Source organism: Ctenopharyngodon idella, chromosome 24 (genome assembly GCF_019924925.1).
Source record: "Ctenopharyngodon idella isolate HZGC_01 chromosome 24, HZGC01, whole genome shotgun sequence".
In the NCBI taxonomy this organism is placed as follows: domain Eukaryota; kingdom Metazoa; phylum Chordata; class Actinopteri; order Cypriniformes; family Xenocyprididae; genus Ctenopharyngodon; species Ctenopharyngodon idella.
In genome coordinates this window covers 2920874-2940081 of record NC_067243.1, presented here as the reverse complement: position 1 = coordinate 2940081, position 19208 = coordinate 2920874, and the positions used below count along the sequence as shown (strand labels likewise).

The window sequence follows — 19208 nt, the reverse complement described above, 5'->3', positions numbered from 1 at the left end:
GGGTTGTACTCGGTGTGTTTCGACTGCAGGGATCAGGGTCTAAATGAAGTTCCAGGTAAAAATTTCTCCCTCAGAAAGTCGCTGTTTCCAAGATAGTTGATAGGTTGACTCCATGCAGCATTTTATTTCAACCACCCTTTTTAAAAGTCTGTTGCGGTGCATGCAGTAAGAGTTGTTTGCTATTCGAATCAACAATGGAGTTTAAAAAATATGATCAATGGACCAACGACGAAGTTCAGTAACGATATTTCATTTTTTAAATATCACGTTTATCGTCAATACCGGTATATTGCGACACCCCTAGTTCCAATCTAAATTTGATGATCGTTTTCTGGCTGGCCACTGTTCTCATCCACCCCGTAGACCACTGCCTTTCCTCCAAGACCTCCACCAAGAGGTTTCGAGGTCCTGGAAGCAGCCCTTTTCAGCATGACTGACTAATCCCGTCACGCTGACTTCGCCACCGTAGCCAAGACGGCAGAGCAGGGTTATGTAGAGATGGCAGCCGTTGAGGAATCTTGAGCTGCCCATCTCGAGCCATCTTACTGCCCTCCAAACCTGCAGGGTCTGCCAGTCAGGCGGGAGCAGCCCTACATACAATGGCAGTACTCCAGGCTTACCAGGCAGATCTTTTAAAGAAGCTGGATGAAGGCTCAGGCTTGACTGCTGAGGCTGTCAAGGAGGAAATGACTTGGCGCTACAAGTTTCCAAGCACACTGCCTGTGCGATCGGTCGCCTCATGGTTTGTTTGGTGGCATTAGAGCGCCACCCCTGGCTAACCCTGACTGACATCAGGTAGAAGGATAAGGCCTTGCTTTTGGATGCTCCCTAGTCTCAGGTAGGCCTTTAAAGTGGTGGTCACTACAGTAGTGGAGAACTTTCATGGTGCAAAGTATCAGTCGGCTGCTTTTCACCGGCTTGTTCCACATGGTGCGGGAGATTGAGAAACCTTCATCTCGATCACGATCAAGTTCTTTGCAGTGTTCTCGTCGCAAAAGAGTCGACTCCTTGAAAGATTGGGTCCCCAGGACTCGTCTGATAGTTCGCTCATGGCAGGGCAAGCGTGAGGACCTGAGTTTGACGGCCAAGGCTTCTTGTTCCCAGGCTCCTGGCAGTAGCTCCTGATTGCTCTGCTTGTCGTTGGAGGCCAAGCCCTGTTGGAGAGTTTGAGCGAACTGCAGAAGCACATTCACCTCCCACTGTGGCCTGCTTCATATGAGGCTGTGTCGGTGGTGGATCAATGCTCAAGGTGTATCCCTGTGTTGGCATTCCCATCACAGAATCAAGGTTATTCACAAAGGCTTTTGTACCTTGCTTTCTGGGACGAGACCCCAGTTCTTTTCCTGGGGTGTTTGGTTGAGAGGGGTCTGTCTCCGCAAGATGATCATGACAGACAAGCCTATCTCAAGACAGATAGGATTTGGGAGCCCATCTTGATTGCCATATAAACTTATAAACCTAGAGATGCTAGTGGTGTTTTTGGCTTCAGACAATCACCACACCTCTCTCTCTCTCTGTTAGAAAATATCAGATTTTGCCAATATCTGACATTCACAGTCAACACATTGTCATGTTAACTCTGTCTTATCTTGGGTTTGCAGAAGAGGCAGGGAAGAGCAGAAAGCAGGAGACCAAGTGACAGAAACAACTGAGTTTATTAAACAATCTTAGTTGTGTCTATCATCTGACAAGCACTGATTTCACCAGTGTTATTATACCAAGCAAAGCCACTGGAGAAAAAAAAAAAATCACTTTTCACATATACACTAGTGTAAAATTAAAAATCACTTAATACTGAAATATAAAATGAATACACACACACAAAAATACAGCAGGTTGTTCTCAAGAACTCAGATTTGATCCTTACATCCTTCACCTTATTTTGATGCGACGCGATTATGAGATACGATAAAGTCAATAAAAAATCACAGCCAATCAGAAGAGCGCGTGGGCAGGCTCTCTCGGCAAGCTCCCGGCACTCACAACGAAATTGATAAGTACGTAGCCAAATTCATGAATATTACACTTTTTTAACATTATTAAAAAAACATACTGAGTTACTGAAACAATCTTTGTCATAGAATACACTTGTCTGTTCACAATGAGTTAACAGTTTGAACGTTACTGTTTCCTTTTATTTATTTTGAAAATCTGAGATGAAATGTCTATTGTTGCTTTCAGTTTGGCTACAAAAAAACACACAAAATGATATTCAAACTCACATTAGATGCTTTTAACATTAAATAAAGCACATAAACTGTACCTTAGATTATCATTACCATACTTTGTGTTGTTGTTCTAGCCACAACGTCGCAGAAAAATAGAAACCATTTCTGAAATAGAATCATTGCGTGACACCGTCGCGGCTAGTTAGGACACGGTGTTAGGGCCAGATATACTAACAGCTTGAGCCAGTGCAAACCCTCTTTTGCCGTTAAAAAACTACTGTCGGGATTTACTACAGACACGCAGTGTAAAATTAGCACTGAAAAGGCGTGGACTGAGTTGTTTTTGTGGCTGACCTTATTGCATATGCATCTGTAGAAGTTTCCCTTTCAGTCGCAAAATTTATGGGAGGAGAGTATTTAAATGAATCATGCAACGCGATTTACTAATGTTTGCGCTTATAATTCTATCAGTAAATCTGGCCCTTAGTCTCAAAGCTTTTTTGTTTGTTTGTTTGTTTTTTGCTATGTCACTTTCTCTGGTCATGTTTTAGAATGTTTTCTCTGTTGACAAGCTCTGAGCTGCTGTTCCTCGGGATCTATTCAGTGTTCATGAGTGTGACCATCTCCTGCTCCCGAGTGATTGACGCTGATGCACCATTTTCTGCACTGCTGCTTTGTTTCTTGCCACACCATCTAAAGGTAAATAAAATATGCACATTCAGTAAAACTCAATAACACTGTTAAACTTAACCCTAAGCTTTAGCAGTAAACCTGAAACCTAAAAATGAGAACTGATTCTTATCCAGAACCGGTAGTGTTTTTTGAAAAGAACCGGACCCGTGCAAAATTTCGAAGTTTCGGCTCGGAAAACGGTTCTGGTGTGATGGGTGGGCGAAGTGCGAGAAGCGTATCATTTAATAGAGATGCCTCACCTCATGCACTGAAAAGCCCCCGCACTACTCATATACGTCAGATATCAATGCAGAGAGAGGTGCACAAAGCTGCACGATTAATCTTTAAAAGATTGCATTTTCGATTTCATCACCCACATGTCTACATTACCGATCAAAACAGAATAAATCACCTTTTGAAAGTAACTGGGTGCTTCAAATAATGACTGCATTTTTATGCCACTAGGTGGCAACAAATTACTGTTAAAAATGTATCCATCACTGAATCATTCTTTCAGAAACAAGTTAAGTCTTTTATGAAAATATTCAGTTTCACCTGTCTGGATCTTACATGTGTGTTCAAGCATCTTATTTATGTTGAATTTGTGGTAACACTTTACAATAAGGTTAATTTGTTAACATTAGTTCATGTAAAGTATTAGCAATCTTTTTTGAGATTAGCGGTCTGTTAAATGCATAGTAGAGTTTGAGTTTGAGTATTGTGTACTGTTTGAGTTGAGAATTGTGAATGTTTTCCCTAACTACTAATTCTATTGGTTGCTTAATAATTTTAATGGAACCGGAATCGAAACCGGAATCGTTAGGAAGGACCGGAAATGGAACTGGAACAAGAAAATTTCTTATGATTCCCAACCCAACCCATGGGACACCCTACGTTCTTGTGGACATGCACACATGGCTGCCATTGTAAGTCCACAAATGTGCCATTTAGGAGAAGGACTAAGTGCTAGAAAAACTGTCCCAGGTCTGAGAAATATCAAAACTAACACTAATACAATATCAGAGTGCTATTTAGCATATACCACAGTGCATCACGTTCAGGAGCCCACAGCCCTTCCTTCCAAAGGGAAGGTGTGTATTTTCATCAAGATGACAACAATGATATTATTATAGTGTTAATGGTGCACACTGTATATGAGTATGGTTTCTCGCTATGACTTAAAGACAAAGTTGCCAAAACATTTGCTAAATTTTTATGAGCCCTCAAATGTTCTACACACACTCTCAAGATTCACACTTGCACACATAACACAAATATTACAAAAACCACAGGTGTTGGTATTATGACAGACATGTAGAATTTTAACATATCTATAGTATTTTAATATATATTTATTTGTAATATCTGCATTACAAAAGACGTACCTTTTTCTTTTTGCTACAATAACACAGAGAAGCACAACGAGGAGAACTGCCAATATTGTCAAGAAAATGCCCAGCCAGTCTGTAAATTATAACAAATAACATGTTATTTCAAACTGTTAAAATCATTTCAGTGCAGTTGTGTAAGTCAGAGTGCAAATAACATTTGAGCGATGAGAACACAACCTACAAAATATATATTTTCATGTTTTTCCCTTTTGAGGATGCTCAAATATATGAGTATAAAGTAGGGCTGTGTATTGCCAAGATCTGGTGATATGATACGTATCACGATACAGGGGTTACGATACGAAGTATTGTGATAAATTGCGATACTGTAAGAAAGGCGATATATTACGATATTTTGTGTTTTTGTTTTTTTTTGTTTTTTAGAAAGTATCTAATTTTAGGAAACAAAACTGTCATAAAGAACACACCATCATATGCATAAAACCTGACAAAAAACTATTTAATCAATACAATATCATTTGCATTTAAATCACTAATCACTATTTTGTGCAATCTAATTAAAGGGTTAGTTCACCCAAAAATGAAAATTCTGTCATTAATTACTCACCCTCATGTCTTTCCACACCCGTAAGACCTTCATTCATCTTTGGGACACAAATTAAGATATTTTTGACAAAATCCGATGGATCAGTGAAGCCTCCATAGCCAGCAAGACAATTAACTCTTTCAATGCCCAGAAAGCTGCTAAAGACATATTTAAATCAGTTCATGTGACTACAGTGGTTCAACCTTAATGCTATAAAGCGACGAGAATACTTTTTGTGCGCCAAAAAAACAAAATAACAACTTTGAAAATATCTAGTGGTGGGCGATTTCAAAACACTGCTTCATGAAGCTTCGAAGCTTTACGAATCTTTTGTTTTGAATCAGTGGTTCAGAGCGTGTATCAAACTGCCAAAGTCACGCCCCCCAGTGGTGAACCATTGAAATTTCGAAAACACTTACATTGTAACAAAGCCTTATTTACTGAAATCACGTGACTTTGGTGCTCTGAATCCCTGATTCGAAACAAAAGATGCGTAAAGCTTTATGAAGCAGTGTTTTGAAATCGCCCATCACTAGATATTGTCGTTATTTTGTTTTTTGGCACACAAAAAGTATTCTCGTCACTTCATAACATTAAGGTTGAACCACTGTAGTCACATGAACTGTTTTAAATACATCTTTAGTAGCTTTCTGGGCATTGAAAGTGTTAATTGTCTTGCTGGCAATAGAGACCTCACTGAGCCATCGGATTTCATCAAAAATATCTTAATTTGTGTTCTGAAGATGAACAAAGGTCTTAAAAGGTGTGAAACGACACGAGGGTGAGTAATTAATGACAGAATTTTCATTTTTGGGTGAACTAACCCTTTAAAGGGCAAATAGTAAAGTTACTGCAGGATTCTGTAGGTGTATTTGTTTTAAAGTTTTACAGTATAGCAGTTTTTAATTTCTAAACTGTTTAACCACAGAAAGTGCATAGTCTATTCCATGACTGTATATATATATAAAATACTGTAAAGCTGCTTGCTTTAAAGCAGTCTATTGTGTAAAGTGCTATTTCAATAAACGTGCCTTCACTGAAGTGCTGAACTGCAGAGCTGTTGCAAACATATCCACATCGCTATGATCAGATGCTTTCTTCCTGCTGCCACCGCTGTCATTTTTGTTGTGTGTTTATTTTGTTATTGAGAGGAAAGTGTGCAGTATTACAAATTACATATTCTATCGAAACGTGACTCTCAGCAGCGCGGATGGCATCGGGATGTTAAGTGAGATCTCAGATTCAATGCGTTTCCTGAGTATTGGATTTTAACAGGGCCTATTTTGCAAACAACATGACTCTTGTCAATCTCCTTAGTGATTTCTTTATAGTTGAAGCCAAAATTAGTCCACACTTTAGCTCTGTACTCCGTAGCAGGAGCGGAATAATTTTATCGTCATGTGAGCTGGGTTTGCTAATGCTAACGCTAGAGATGCACACACCTTGCACTTCTCCAGCTCCACATCAGTTGACATTCTGAGATAACACTGACATCTAGCGGTTGGGTTTTATACAGTCTGTGGTTTAAACCGAACACAAAGCCACGAATCTTGGATGTAAATAAATAAATATCGATACAGTGTTTTTGAGAATCGATACAGTATTGCCAAACATAATATTCTTACACCCCTAGTATAAAGAGAATAAAATAACTTGGAAATGACTTGTTTGTCTGCTGTCAGCAATTCATCAAATTCAGAGGGAGGCATTTTGGAGCATTGCTTGCTGGAAGGAAAAAAATAATCTCAGAAGGTGCTCTTTGGTTGGGTTTCAGTCATAAAATTTGGGGTGGGGGTTCGGGGGGAATTCAAGGCAATGTATTGCAAATGTATTACTAAGAATACAATTCCAATTAATTCCACAATGCCTTTGGTTTTGCATGCATTACTAAACCCGCTTGTGTCAATAATATAGAGTGTTTCAGGTGTGGTGGAAATTATATATTAATTCAGACAAAAATAATACCACAACCACTCACTTTCACCATCCTTTAGGGATGAGGATCAGACCTCAATCCTGACCCTAACCTAACTGAACACACTGAAACAAGCTAATCCAGGCCTTCAGAACTGCTTGCAAATTGGGATTGGTACTAAAGTCTGCAGGACAATGGCCCCCAGCGCTGGAGTTGAAGAAACTCCCTTTCCTTATTTACATTTACAATCCAGGCTTGTAAATGTAAATAGTAGTCTCAAAATAAATACAATTGATTTGGGTATGATTTATATATTATAAAAAAAGGCTTTCTTACTTGATGACCTGACCGTATCTGATCCTGAAGATCTGTGGTTTGGGTTGACATCTCCTGGAGCTGGAGTAACAAAAACAGAAGCACACATACAGCACAGTTCAAATGAGATGTAAGAAGTCATATCCTGTAACAATTCTTAAAAATAAAGGTTCCAAAAGGGGGTTTTCATTAGTGATGCCATAGAAGAATCATTTTAGGTTCCCCAAAGAACCTTCCAGTGGTCAGTTCTTAAAAGAACCATCTTTTCTTAGTGTGAAGAACATTTTAATAATCTAAAGATTTATAAGTGTCCATACATCCCAGATATGGCAGGATAAAACAGTATATTACTTATTAACCTTTTGTCAAACATTAAGAATGGACTGAGATTTGGCTAATATTCCTATAATAAAATGTCACCTGTTTTATTGGCGGGTGTTTCATGAGTGGACGTTCTCTTGCCCATTGCCAGCTCTGTGGTGTGTGTATTTAGTTGTGAGGTTGTGGACTCCTCTATATGCTCTGTATGGTCTATATCATGTGTCTGATCGGTCTCATTGTCCTCCACTGGGCTCCATGTGGCACTGGTTTGTGTCCAGAGAACTGGAGTAGACACTGATGAATCTCCCAACTCCTCAGACGTTGAAGTTTCATTATCTTCCGCTCCAGCGTTTTGTTGGCGTGTTGTGACTGCTGTGAAATGACAATTATGCAGAACTTTGTATATGCATACCAAATAGGGCTGCACAATATATCGAAATTATTGAAATTATTAAAATGAGAACTGAATGGAGCTGGATGATGCCGTTACTTTTTGAGAGAATTAATGAGAATTATGAGAATTAAACTGAACTGAGCTAAGACATAACTTATTAGAACTGAATTTAAAGGTACAATATGTAATAATTTTGTCCGCTAGAGGTCGCTAGAAGCCTATTCAAAACAAAGGCGTAGCTTAATGACGCCAAGTTTTAGAGCGGAATCTTGGGACATGTGGTCTCCATTCTCAACGGACGGTGCAAAAGAATAGGGATAGGACTCGGGCAGAACTCATGTTCATGGATGCGATTATTAACGTTACTGTAGTATGAAGCAGAGCAGGACTGAGTGTTGTGGGAGCTGAACGAGGCCGCTGGAGCGATTGCGCAACACACGCCTCACGAGCAGCGGAACTTTTATTATGCTACAGTCGCCGGCGCCGCTTCCGCTTTTCCGGTTATGAGTATGAGGTAACACAGCTCTGTTTATCATATTAGATACATTTGAGAGTGTTGAAAATTATGTTATAATGTTACGGCTGCTGTGAGACACTGTTGCACAGTGCAGTAAGCTGATCGATTTTAGAATATCATATTAAATATTGGATGTCTTGTGTCGATAAATGGCATGCAATTAATTTTAAAACGTATTGTATGATGGAGAAAATAAAGAAAAATAAAGCTGCATCTGATTATGCTATGTTAGCTACTTCACAAAATAGTGTTTTTCTCTGAGGCATGGTAAAGCATGGTACTCGCAAAAAAATCAAGAAAATTGATTTAAACAATAAGACTAAATGTGTTGAGCTATATAACAATTCATTTTCTGTCTATAAATATATCAAAACAGTTGTTCCCTTGTCTATTAAAACGTGTAATATTTAAAGCGTCTTTGGTGTTTCCATGGTTTCTACAAAATAAAACCGGAAACCGAGGGTAACGCGGGTATGACACAATTGACAGGCGACTCCTCACACGTCCCGGAGCCTTGGTTAAAATTGCAATTTTCTCACAATTTACAAATAGTTGGAAACATTTGGGATATTGTAAGTACTCAAGTGAACAAAATATATAACACTGGCCTAGTGGTTTTTGGATATTTTACTGCAAAAATATTACATATTGTACCTTTAACAATTGGTGATCTTCTCAAAGGAACTGAACTTACTGAGTTGAAAGATGAGGCTATTTTCCTTTGAGAGCTGTCTTGCGGCAGTATGGAGCTGTTTGCATTACTGGATTTTTCCAGTTTATCACTTATATGAATAAAGGTGACCTGACTTTCAAAATTCTTTGAAATCAGTCTCTTATTTTTACCTGGTTTCAGAATAATGTAAAAATATGTCAGATGTAGACCTGAGAAAGAATTATTGATGTCTTAAGAATATGTTAAGAATTCTTGATATCTAATGTGGATCTAGGGGCTCTATAGCACCACCCTTTGACAAAAGTGGTGGCATTTGTTTTACCTACAGTCACCAAACTCTGTAAATATTCTCATTAAGCCAGACAACTTTCTAGTTTCTAGTCCAGACAACTTTCTAGCACCAAACTCTGTCAACATGAAGCCATGACACTGAGGATGCTAAATTGCGAATGGATATTGGGTGTCTCGAACAGTGTTGCCATGGTGAGGGATTAAATTAATTTAAAAAAAGGAAACAAGAAGTCTCAAATCTTTCTTAAACTTAAATTATACACATTTTTTTTTTCTTTTTAAAATAATACAAATATCAGGGGTTGTGTCACATTGTTGTGTCTCCCCCCAATTATTTTAATCCCTTTAGAGTATGTGCACAATTGTGGTATGTTTTGAAAGAAGACACTTTGAGCTTTATTTTTCAAGTTTCAAGGTCTTTCTCACACTGAAAGTGATATTAAAATGGATGGTAAAAGAAATGGATTTTTTATTCTCTAAACCATTTGCTTTTAACATGCTAAGAAAGTCAACCCCAAAGATGCCACGCATGATCTGAGGATGTACCTCTGCATATTTAAACAAAAATCGGTGTCTAACACTGAGACCAGGCCAAATCATTTAGCACATGGCACCAACTGGGTGGAAGTTACAAAGTTATAAAAGAAGCTAATTGTACTCATAGCCTTTGATTGATTTTTTCTAAGATCACCACCGGGGGTGCTATGACCACACAAATGTACTCAACAGAACCACATGCATGCCATTGGTGAGCCTGACCCCGTAACTGTGGAATAAAGGGTATATAATTGGGATATGTTGTTGTGGAATTGGAAATGTAAAAAAAAATAAATAAAAAAATAAATAAAAAATACTATAATGATACATTGTTTTGTTTTTTTCAAGCAGATCACATTATTTAGAACATGAAACCGTTGCATTGCTAAAGAGAAAATATACTGTACAACATCACAGCTAAACTTCAGTTGTATAACTGTGTTTGACTCACCTTGGCAGATGACTCCAGCATCTTCTTTGTGCTCACAGTCATGTGATCCCCATCCACTTGATGAACAGTTTTTCAGTGTAGGTTCATTCCCACGGCACTGGACATTATTCAACCATATTTGTCCAGAACCTTGTCCAAAATAAGCAGCACTCTTTGCCTCTATAACACTCCCACAGCCCAGTTCTCTACACACCACTGCCCCGTCTGTAGAATCCCACAGATCATCACACACTGTTCCCCATGTTCCATTATGGAGAACCTCCACTCTCCCAGAACAGAGGTTGGGTCCATTCACCAACTTGACAGCTAATAATCAAAAAACAATTTATAGAACAGGTCATCAGGTTAAGTTGTGACATTACTTTACTCTGGCGTGAATTAAAGCTACAGTTAGCATCAAGGTACACATGACAATTATTGAGATTAATACTACACTTTTACTCAAAATTCAATATAAACCACCATCGAGTTTTTGAAATAACTTCTGATTGTGGTCTAATGTGGATTTTGGTCACATGATGAAGAAGAAATATGTTGTCCATAGCATTTTAGAATAAACTAATCACTACACCTGCTTAGCATTTCTCATGTGAACATCTTTTATTCTTATAAAACAATAGCTGAAATCACATGAAAAGCATACAAACCTTATGCTGTCATAATCGTGTGTTTATTAGCTTCATGTTTCATGTGTAGAAACATTTCTCTGTGTTAGTATGTTAGAAACAGAATGTGAGTGTGTAGTGGAACTTTGTCATTAGAAGAGACAGGACGGATTATGAACCCAGTATGAGCAGCAAATGATCTTCCTCTGAGTCATAACAGAAGTCGCAAAAAAGTGATAACACAGGGAGACATCGCTGGAATCCACTAATATGCTCACCATATCGCATAATTCCTTGGAAAAATATACCCTAACATTCACAAAGAGGCACACATGTGAAGTCAAAATTTTGTGGTGAAATTATGCAATTACCACTTTTGCGGGGTGTCATGGAAAAGTAATATAACTAGTAGTGTATCTAATTTATGCTGTAATAAAGTAATAATATTACTTTTGAAAGGAGTAACTAGACTGCAAATTTGACTACAAAGATGCCAAGCATGAGGTGAGGCTGTACCTTTGCATATTGGAACAAAACTCATTGAGACCAGGCCAGTTCTTTTAGCTCACACCACCAATTGGGCAAAAGTTACACAGTTATAAATAGCCATTTTTCTACTGTTGGGTCAGTGCAAGCCAAGGCTAACAGTATGCTGGGTGTTGTGGCCAGTAGCCTCGGACCCTGAGCCGAGGGGCCCAAATCGAGCTCTAAAACCCACTCTTAACAATCCTCCATTTAACAATGTCACACAACCCCTAGATCGAGAAAAAAATAATAATTATATATATATATATATATATATATATATATATTTACATTCAGTACATTCTGTCTTTAATTTAAAACTTAAGACTCTAGTATCGATATTAACCAAAGATTTACGATAAAAACAAATGGTGACGTCGTCAGTTAGTCATCCTTTGGTCAGCATAACATTACTTTATGACAATGTTTTGAGGCCGTTGCGGTAAAGTTCCATTTTTTAGAATCTTTGCTAACGTTCCAGAAACGTTGTGGGCCTGTCTAGTTTATCCCATGGAGAACACTGTAGTGACGTGGTGCCTTGGTCTCCAGATAACTTTGCAGAAAAATGCATTACATGCAGGGATTGACATTAACCTTTTTGCTAACCAGCCACTGTGGCTAGTGGTTTTCCAAAGTTACTAACCATTCAGCATTTTTACTGGCCACAATTTTTAATCAATACCATGGGGAAAAACTGCTGTATATATTTTAATATTATCTCATAATTTGGCAGCAGTTAGTATATTAGGCTGCTGTCACTTTGACCCTTTCAAACGTGAGTTTAAAATATTCTGACTGACCCCCCAGAGTGAGTTTTTTTAAGGTGACCCTTATTTTAGAACGTTTGCCCTTATTGTTTCCATAGCGACACGTCATGCTGAACGCAGCCACAATAACACTGTATGACAGATAGATCGCTATTATTTTGTTTTTCCTTTTTTATTTAAAATATTCACAAACTTGCTTACCATGTCATCAACTATCTGATATTCTGATTCTCAAATATGTGTGAGTGTGTTTTGTGGTTTAAAAACCTTAATAAATGATCTTTATCTTGATCTATAATGCGAGATGGGCGCCGCCATCTTACTTTGCCCCGCAGTTCGCAGAGTCGTGTCAGTCGGATTTACAGCAGGTGAATTCATCAGTTTCTCCTGAAATATATGCAAGTAAGTGGCTGGTGAACTGCAAGAATAATAGAGTAAACTTTATAGTTAGTTACTTAGGCCCATAACTGATATGAATAAATGTTGGAAATTATATTTGAATGGATTGTTATTGCTGCTTCAACTGATGTCTGACATCAGTGTGTATTTTATAAACTCTAAATGTATTGTTTTTCTGGTGCTTATGCATATTTGTACGCTGAAACCTTAAATAAAACATTATGTGGCTGAAAACACTGCATAGCTGTGATATATGACAAGAACGGAGCATGTCTGTCTCGCAGCTAAAGCATGAAAGCACAGTTTGAATCTGGCAGTTATGTGATGTCGCTGAACATTCTAAATCCCATATGTGGGACCGCACGCCCAAGGGGCACAGAAATAAAAATCCCACATGTGGGACCGTACCACTCAAAGGGTTAAGACCTGATGCACAGATCCATTATACTGTTACACATACTGACTGTTTACGTGAATACTCACCAAGACCAGCATTTTGATATTATTTTGTATGTATTTGACTGTTTGAGCGCGAAAAGCAGTGAAAAATAGGTCAATTTAGTACTGAGAGGTGGCTTTATGTGCGCGCACTTTGGGTGTGAGCACAAAATCTGCAGGAATGAGTGAAATTATGTGCAATACGTGCAATCCCATGCCGAAATTCAAGCCCTGTAACAGCAACAATATTCATCTGGAGCAGATGAAACGAATGAGTGAGGGGAGGCGGGTCTGTGTGTCAACTCGCTGTCGGAGAGATGAGAGAGAGAGAGAAGGCGCAGTTGGTAGTGTGCATCTATTCTGCAGAAAATTAGCAGGCCTATTGGAAGCATTATTTCAGTATAAATATGTATCGAAAAATCTATATTTTTGACAACACTACATTGCACTTAGTTTATTATTTCAGATGCCTTTTTAAAAGACTACAATTCCTTACATACTACAAAAATTTCTGTTTGGTTAATTTGCACACGAGCACAGTCTGAGGTAAAACCTGAGACACAATTTTATATATATTTTTTTAAATTTAACCGCTTAACACGGTTAAATTTACATTTAAATTTAACAAGGTAAACTACAGAATAAACACTTATATTCTTAAAACTTCAACTGTAGTAGAGTGTTTGTTGATTTTAGACCCTGTCTGCCCCTCGTGCCTTATCCATGATGCTCACATGAGTGATATTGTTCACTATGTGTGTATATATATACAGTGTATAAAATGACCAGTTCGACACGGGGATGCTCAAATCACATTATCTTTGTGTGTGTGTGTGTCATTCACCTAAATTTTTTATGTTATGACTGCCAGTGAACCAATTGAGTCAGTGATTCAGTGAATTGCTTATAACAAAATAAACACCTGGACTAATAGTGCTGCTATCGGTATATATGTAACGCTGATTCCCATACAGTCAGTCACGTTCGACGTTATGTCGATACTGACGTAATGGGGTCTCGCCTGGGAGCCCAATCACCTCCTAGTGTTACAAAACGAGCCAATTGAGATTTGCCAGTGAGAAATATATGCCGAGCCACACCTACCCGGCACATACGGGTATAAATAGGACCAGCATATTCACTTCATTCATATTTTTGCTTCGGAGCCGTGCAGTTGTACAACGATCGCTCTTTATAAATTAACCTCCATTGTGAGTAAATTTCTGAGCAAATAACAGCAATTTTAATTGCTATAAGGAGAACACTCCGAAAACAGCAATTTTAATTGCTATTTTGCTTGCAGCTCATCTTGGGATCTCTCTGCAGGTGTGATTCCAGCAGTGTTTGCATCCAGCTTGCTGTGCACACAGGGCAGCATTCGCCCCTGGGTGCTTCGGCTAAGAGTATTTCCCTAAAAGAGCAAGCACGGGCAGTGAGCGTCTTTTTAAAGACGCCTCTCTGTCAGTGCATTCCTGGATGAGGTCGTTTCCTGTTATCATCTGATGGCCACGATCGCTGTCTCACATGCCCAGCATGTTGATACAGCTTTCGTGGGTGATTCATGTTCTCAAGGGAACATGATCACATCGACACGCAGGTCATGACTCCCTGTTGCCCAGCCGCCGCTTGTGTATAAAAGCACAGCTGCAGGTCTGTTCAATACTTTGGGAGACTGAGGGTAACAGCGAGAGCTTTTCACCGGGAAAACCCCCGCAGATCTCCTGCTCCTCAGCGTGTCGTGTGCCGGTGAGCTGCGTGCTGACAGCGCGTGTTGCCACGGCAACCCAGCTCAACGTTGGCTGCTCCGGATGAGGATCAGATGTCGACAGCTGCATCGGTGAGAGGGCTATCGTTCTCTAGAGAGGAAGATGAAGCTGAGCTTCCAGCTTCTGCGGTGTTTGCTCATGTTGAATCGGATTCAGAGTTGACAGCCATGCTTTCTCGGGCTGCTGCACACTCAGACTTGTTCTGAGTGATTGCGGCTGGAGGATTGGTTCTGGGTTCGGAGCGTGATGCGAAATTCTCAAGAAAGAGCAGTTTCCTGACTTCCTCTGCTTCCTCCTTCCCAGCCCCTGTTCTTTCGCCACAGGCAGGGAGTGTGCGTTAGAGGATGCGCTGCTTCCTCACGCCTCCCTAGCCAGTCCCTCACGGGACCCACAGAGCCAGGTAAGTGCACCACACTCACTGCCTCTACTTCGGGACGCTGTGCTTCCCGGGTTAGGCCCAAGCGCCCTCGCTGCCCCCGCGGGTACGTCTGTTGTCCCTTTTGGTGCCACTCGTACAGGCCTTGGGAGCCTCGCTAGAGCTTCCAAGCCTGTCCCGCTGGCCCATTCGGACAGTCAGACTCAGTTGTGTAATTCAGTTAGCCAGGCGGTCCCCCAGGTTCAGCGGTGTCTTGTTTGCCTCATGGCAGACAAGAAGGCCCCTGTCCTGTTAGTGGAGATTGCATTCCTGCTAACGAAGGATGCAATAAAGCCTGTCCCTCCAGCCAAGATGGATTATACAGCAAGCGTCCTTCATCATACCCAAGATAGTGGTGGGTTATGGCCAATATTGGATCTGTGTGTCTTGAATCAGGCCCTTTACAAGTTCCTGTTCAAGTTGCTCACACAGGAATGCATCCTCATATGCGTTCACCCCATGATTGGTTTACAGCGAATGACCTGAAGGACACGTACTCTCGTTTCACCTCAACACAGACCGTTTTACGCTCTGCTTCGAGGGTCAGGCATACCAGTATTAGGTCCTCCCTATTTAGGCTGTTCCTGTTTCCCCGCTCAGGGAGGTGGGCATTCACATCTTGAACTCTCTTGATGAATGACCCATTCAGTTATGCGAACACAGGGACCTGGTGCTCAGGCACCTCAGCCATCTGGGGTTTCGGGTCAACTGGGAAAAGAGCCCTTGGCACGGATGCACTAGCACACAGCTGGCCCCGGGGCCTACGCGAATATGTATTTTCCCCAGGGAGCTTTCCCACGCACCTTACTGGCCCAACCAGACCTGGTTCCCAGAACTGATACTCCCCATGACAGCCCCTCCCTGACGCATTCCCCTGAGGAAGGACCTGCTTTCTCAGGGACGGGGCACTATATAGCACCCATGTCCGGACCTCTGGAACCTCCACATGTGGTTTCTGGACAGGACACGGAGGACTTAAGTGGCCTACCGCCAGAGGTAGTCGACACGATCAGTTCAGCTAGAGCCCCCTCTAAGAGGCGTGCCTATGTTTTGAAGTGGAGTCTGTTCACTTAATGGTGTTCTTCCCGACGGGAAGACCCCCGGAAATGCCTGGTCAGCTCTGTGCATTTTTTCCTTCAAGATGGCTTGAAGAGGATGGCTGTCCCCCTCCACCTTGGAACCACCTTGGTGGAGGGGGACAGTGGCAGGTCGGTGGCAGGTCACTGGGAAAATATGACCTGATCAATGACCTGATCATCAGGTTCCTGAGAGGCACCAGGAGGTTAAATCCTCCCAGGCTACACCTCAGAGATCTTCCATATGTATTACTGCCCCACGGGTCAGTCCTTATGTGTATTTCCACATGTTACCTCCCTTCGGGCAGGGTGTGGTCTCCATAGTATTCCCCTCCCTTGGGACTGGGAACGCTTCCCTGGCGTTTTGGTCTGGCTGAAAACGTGGGAATCGAGTCCCGAAGCACTCTTCTCTGGGGTAGGAACAGCAGCTTTGACCATTCTCTGAGTAAAGGCGGGTGCACACTGTGCGATTTTGGCCATGATTTGGTCGTCTGAGACAAATTTTGAGAATCCTAAAAGATTCCTATAATCCTAGGCAAAAATCTGTAGTCTTTGATCGCTAGTTTGACATGTTCACTGACAGCCGATTAATGACCATTGCGATCAAATTTTACCTCAGACGAAATTCTGGCAGTGTCAGAAGATTTGGCGCACAATCCTGCAGTGTGAGTTCTCCTACGACAAACGTCAAATTGTCTTCGTTTTTCAAGATAAGCCGTGATCAAAATTAACACTAGAGATTTCTTTGTTAGCCACCAGTTAGCTCACTGTCACCGAATGTGTGTGGGTTGATGATGTAAAACTCCAGACAAGTTTCAAGCTCGCGTCCATTTTTTACACGCCTTGACTGTCGTATAGTCTGACATATAGGACAGCTGAGATCCCACAGTGTGACATGAGGATCATGGGGACTCCATTACGTCAGTATTGACGTAACATTGAACATGACTGACTGAAGGAGGGAACGGAGATGTTACGTCCCCTTGCCATAGCCCTGAACCACTGCTGAATGGACTGCAAGAATCCAGGATCAAGAGAAAATTCATCATGGAGATCATGTTACAGGAGAAGTAGCGTGTCATTTTAGTCCAATTTTTCTTTGAAGAGACTCGATTGCTTTATATGATAAACATTAAATTTAGGGTTTATTCATGTGTAAACTTTAATCAGCAAACATAAACAGAAGCTCATCCACACTTGCTTGACGCATGAGAGCTCAAACGTGCTGCGTAACACACAAGAATGAAGGCTGTTTCATTAAGGCTGTTAAACCACTTTTAAGTAAAATGCATCAATTAGACGTGTAGTTAATCAATATATATTCAACATTCATCCAGGTGCAAATACTTTGTGTTTATTTACTAGAATGAACTGCCTATTAAAAGGGGTGTGTGTGTGCAGTGTTTTAGGATATTGAGACAATGGATGCGCTACCGCTATTAGAAGACCTTGCCAATGATGCTATGCAGAGGGAACGAGTTTTCAGGGATCGTGAGGATTTCTTGGCTCATGATGATGATTGGCTTCTGAGCCGATTTCAATTCCCGAGGGCCATCCCTCAGAATGTGGCTGTTCACTCCACTAAACAGACCCCAGACTGCGCAAGAACGGCACTACAATGACAAACATTGTTAGACCCGTTCAGTGGTCGAACACGCTATTGGTCTGTTGAAAGGACGGTGGAGGTGCTTGGATAGGTCTGGCGGCACTGTACTGTACAGCCCTACAAAAGTGTGCCGTATTATGGTTGTTTGCGCAGTGCTGCACAACATTGTGCAAAGACACAATTTACCTGTCCCACCGAACCCTACAGACTACAGTGATCTTGACCCTGGCCCTTCAAATGCAGTGCCGAATGCTAGGGCAATACCGCTGCGCTTAAATATAATAGGTGGAATGTGACAGGAAATGGCAAGTGAATTAATTCAATATTTAATTTTTTACAAGTTCTTTAAATGAACCACTTATTTATGACAATATGCTTTTTATTTCTTTCAGTTCACAGCAGACAGCAATGACGGCATGGAGCATGTGCCGCTGGGTCTGCATTACTTCCTCCGTCAGTACACGCCTTGATGGGCCAGTGCTTGGTGGTCGCACGGAGGGTGGGCATATACTGAACGGTGGCGGTGGCTCACAGGATGTCGTTGGTGGTGTGGATGGCAGTGGTCATGGCGCGCAGGATGTAGATTTTAATGGCGGTGGTGGCACATAGGATGCACATCCCTCTTCCCCACTTGGACCACAAACCGGACTCTTAGGCATCCCATGATGATTATCCATTTCTGTGAATCCTTTTATTAAAAACGTTAGTTAACTGTGTGATTTGTATATGTATATTTCTGAAATACATAACACCGTCACCTCTGATAACAGATCACTCTAAATTGTAATGTAGACACGTGATTTTGTGTAAAGCTGCTTTAAACGATATGTACACTGTGTTCCAAATTATTATGTAAGTGACATATCATTAGGATTTCAGTACAATAAACATTCAGATTTTAGTTTTTCTAAGAAAGTGTTTGTTTGTTTATTTATCCATGTCTTTTTAGATAACTGGTATCAATCTCAGACAAAATAATTTGCCATGTAAGGGTGGTTCGCCTACAGGGGTTCAGGCTGTAGGGTTGCCGAATGACTAAAGAAACGTTATCAGCAAGATGACAGAAAAATGTACATTTCTTGTCTATTACCACCTGCTTATACCAACGAAAGAAAATAAACGCAGTTATAATAGCAAAATATGTGGGAGAGCGTTGCTATAGTGTGACGATATTGTATTGCAATACGTAGCACTTCAAAGTTAATACCAAATTAGCACAAAGAATTTGTAATTGAAAGGGTTTAATGGCAATATCTGGTTATGGTTACACTTAAAATACTTACAAAATAGATGTATGAGATGATAAAATCATATACCATTAACCGCACTCAGCATGTTTGTAAGAGAGATAGAGAGTGTGAAAGAGAAAGAAAGAGAGAGAGAGAGAGAGAGAGAGAGAGAGGGCCAGAGAGTGCCAGA

The 19208-nt window shown here is 40.7% G+C and overlaps 1 protein-coding gene across 10 annotated transcripts in view; it reads right to left on the bottom strand.

The window, feature by feature from the left end:
• The window catches only part of cd44b (CD44 molecule (Indian blood group) b), a 176085-nt gene that overhangs the window by 57200 nt on the left and 99677 nt on the right, over positions 1–19208 (bottom strand). For 4 of the 10 annotated variants that reach the window (XM_051885242.1, XM_051885245.1, XM_051885246.1 and 1 more), the window contains 4 exons: positions 10193–10498; positions 7429–7701; positions 7030–7089; positions 4226–4304 (listed from right to left, as the gene is read on the bottom strand). In XM_051885242.1, coding sequence (XP_051741202.1) covers positions 4226–4304; positions 7030–7089; positions 7429–7701; positions 10193–10498 — 718 coding nt within the window. Of the gene's footprint in view, positions 1–1624; positions 2862–4225; positions 4305–7029; positions 7090–7428; positions 7702–10192; positions 10499–19208 lie in introns of those variants that run through there. The other 6 variants (XM_051885250.1, XM_051885247.1, XM_051885244.1 and 3 more) reach the window with 5 other exon arrangements.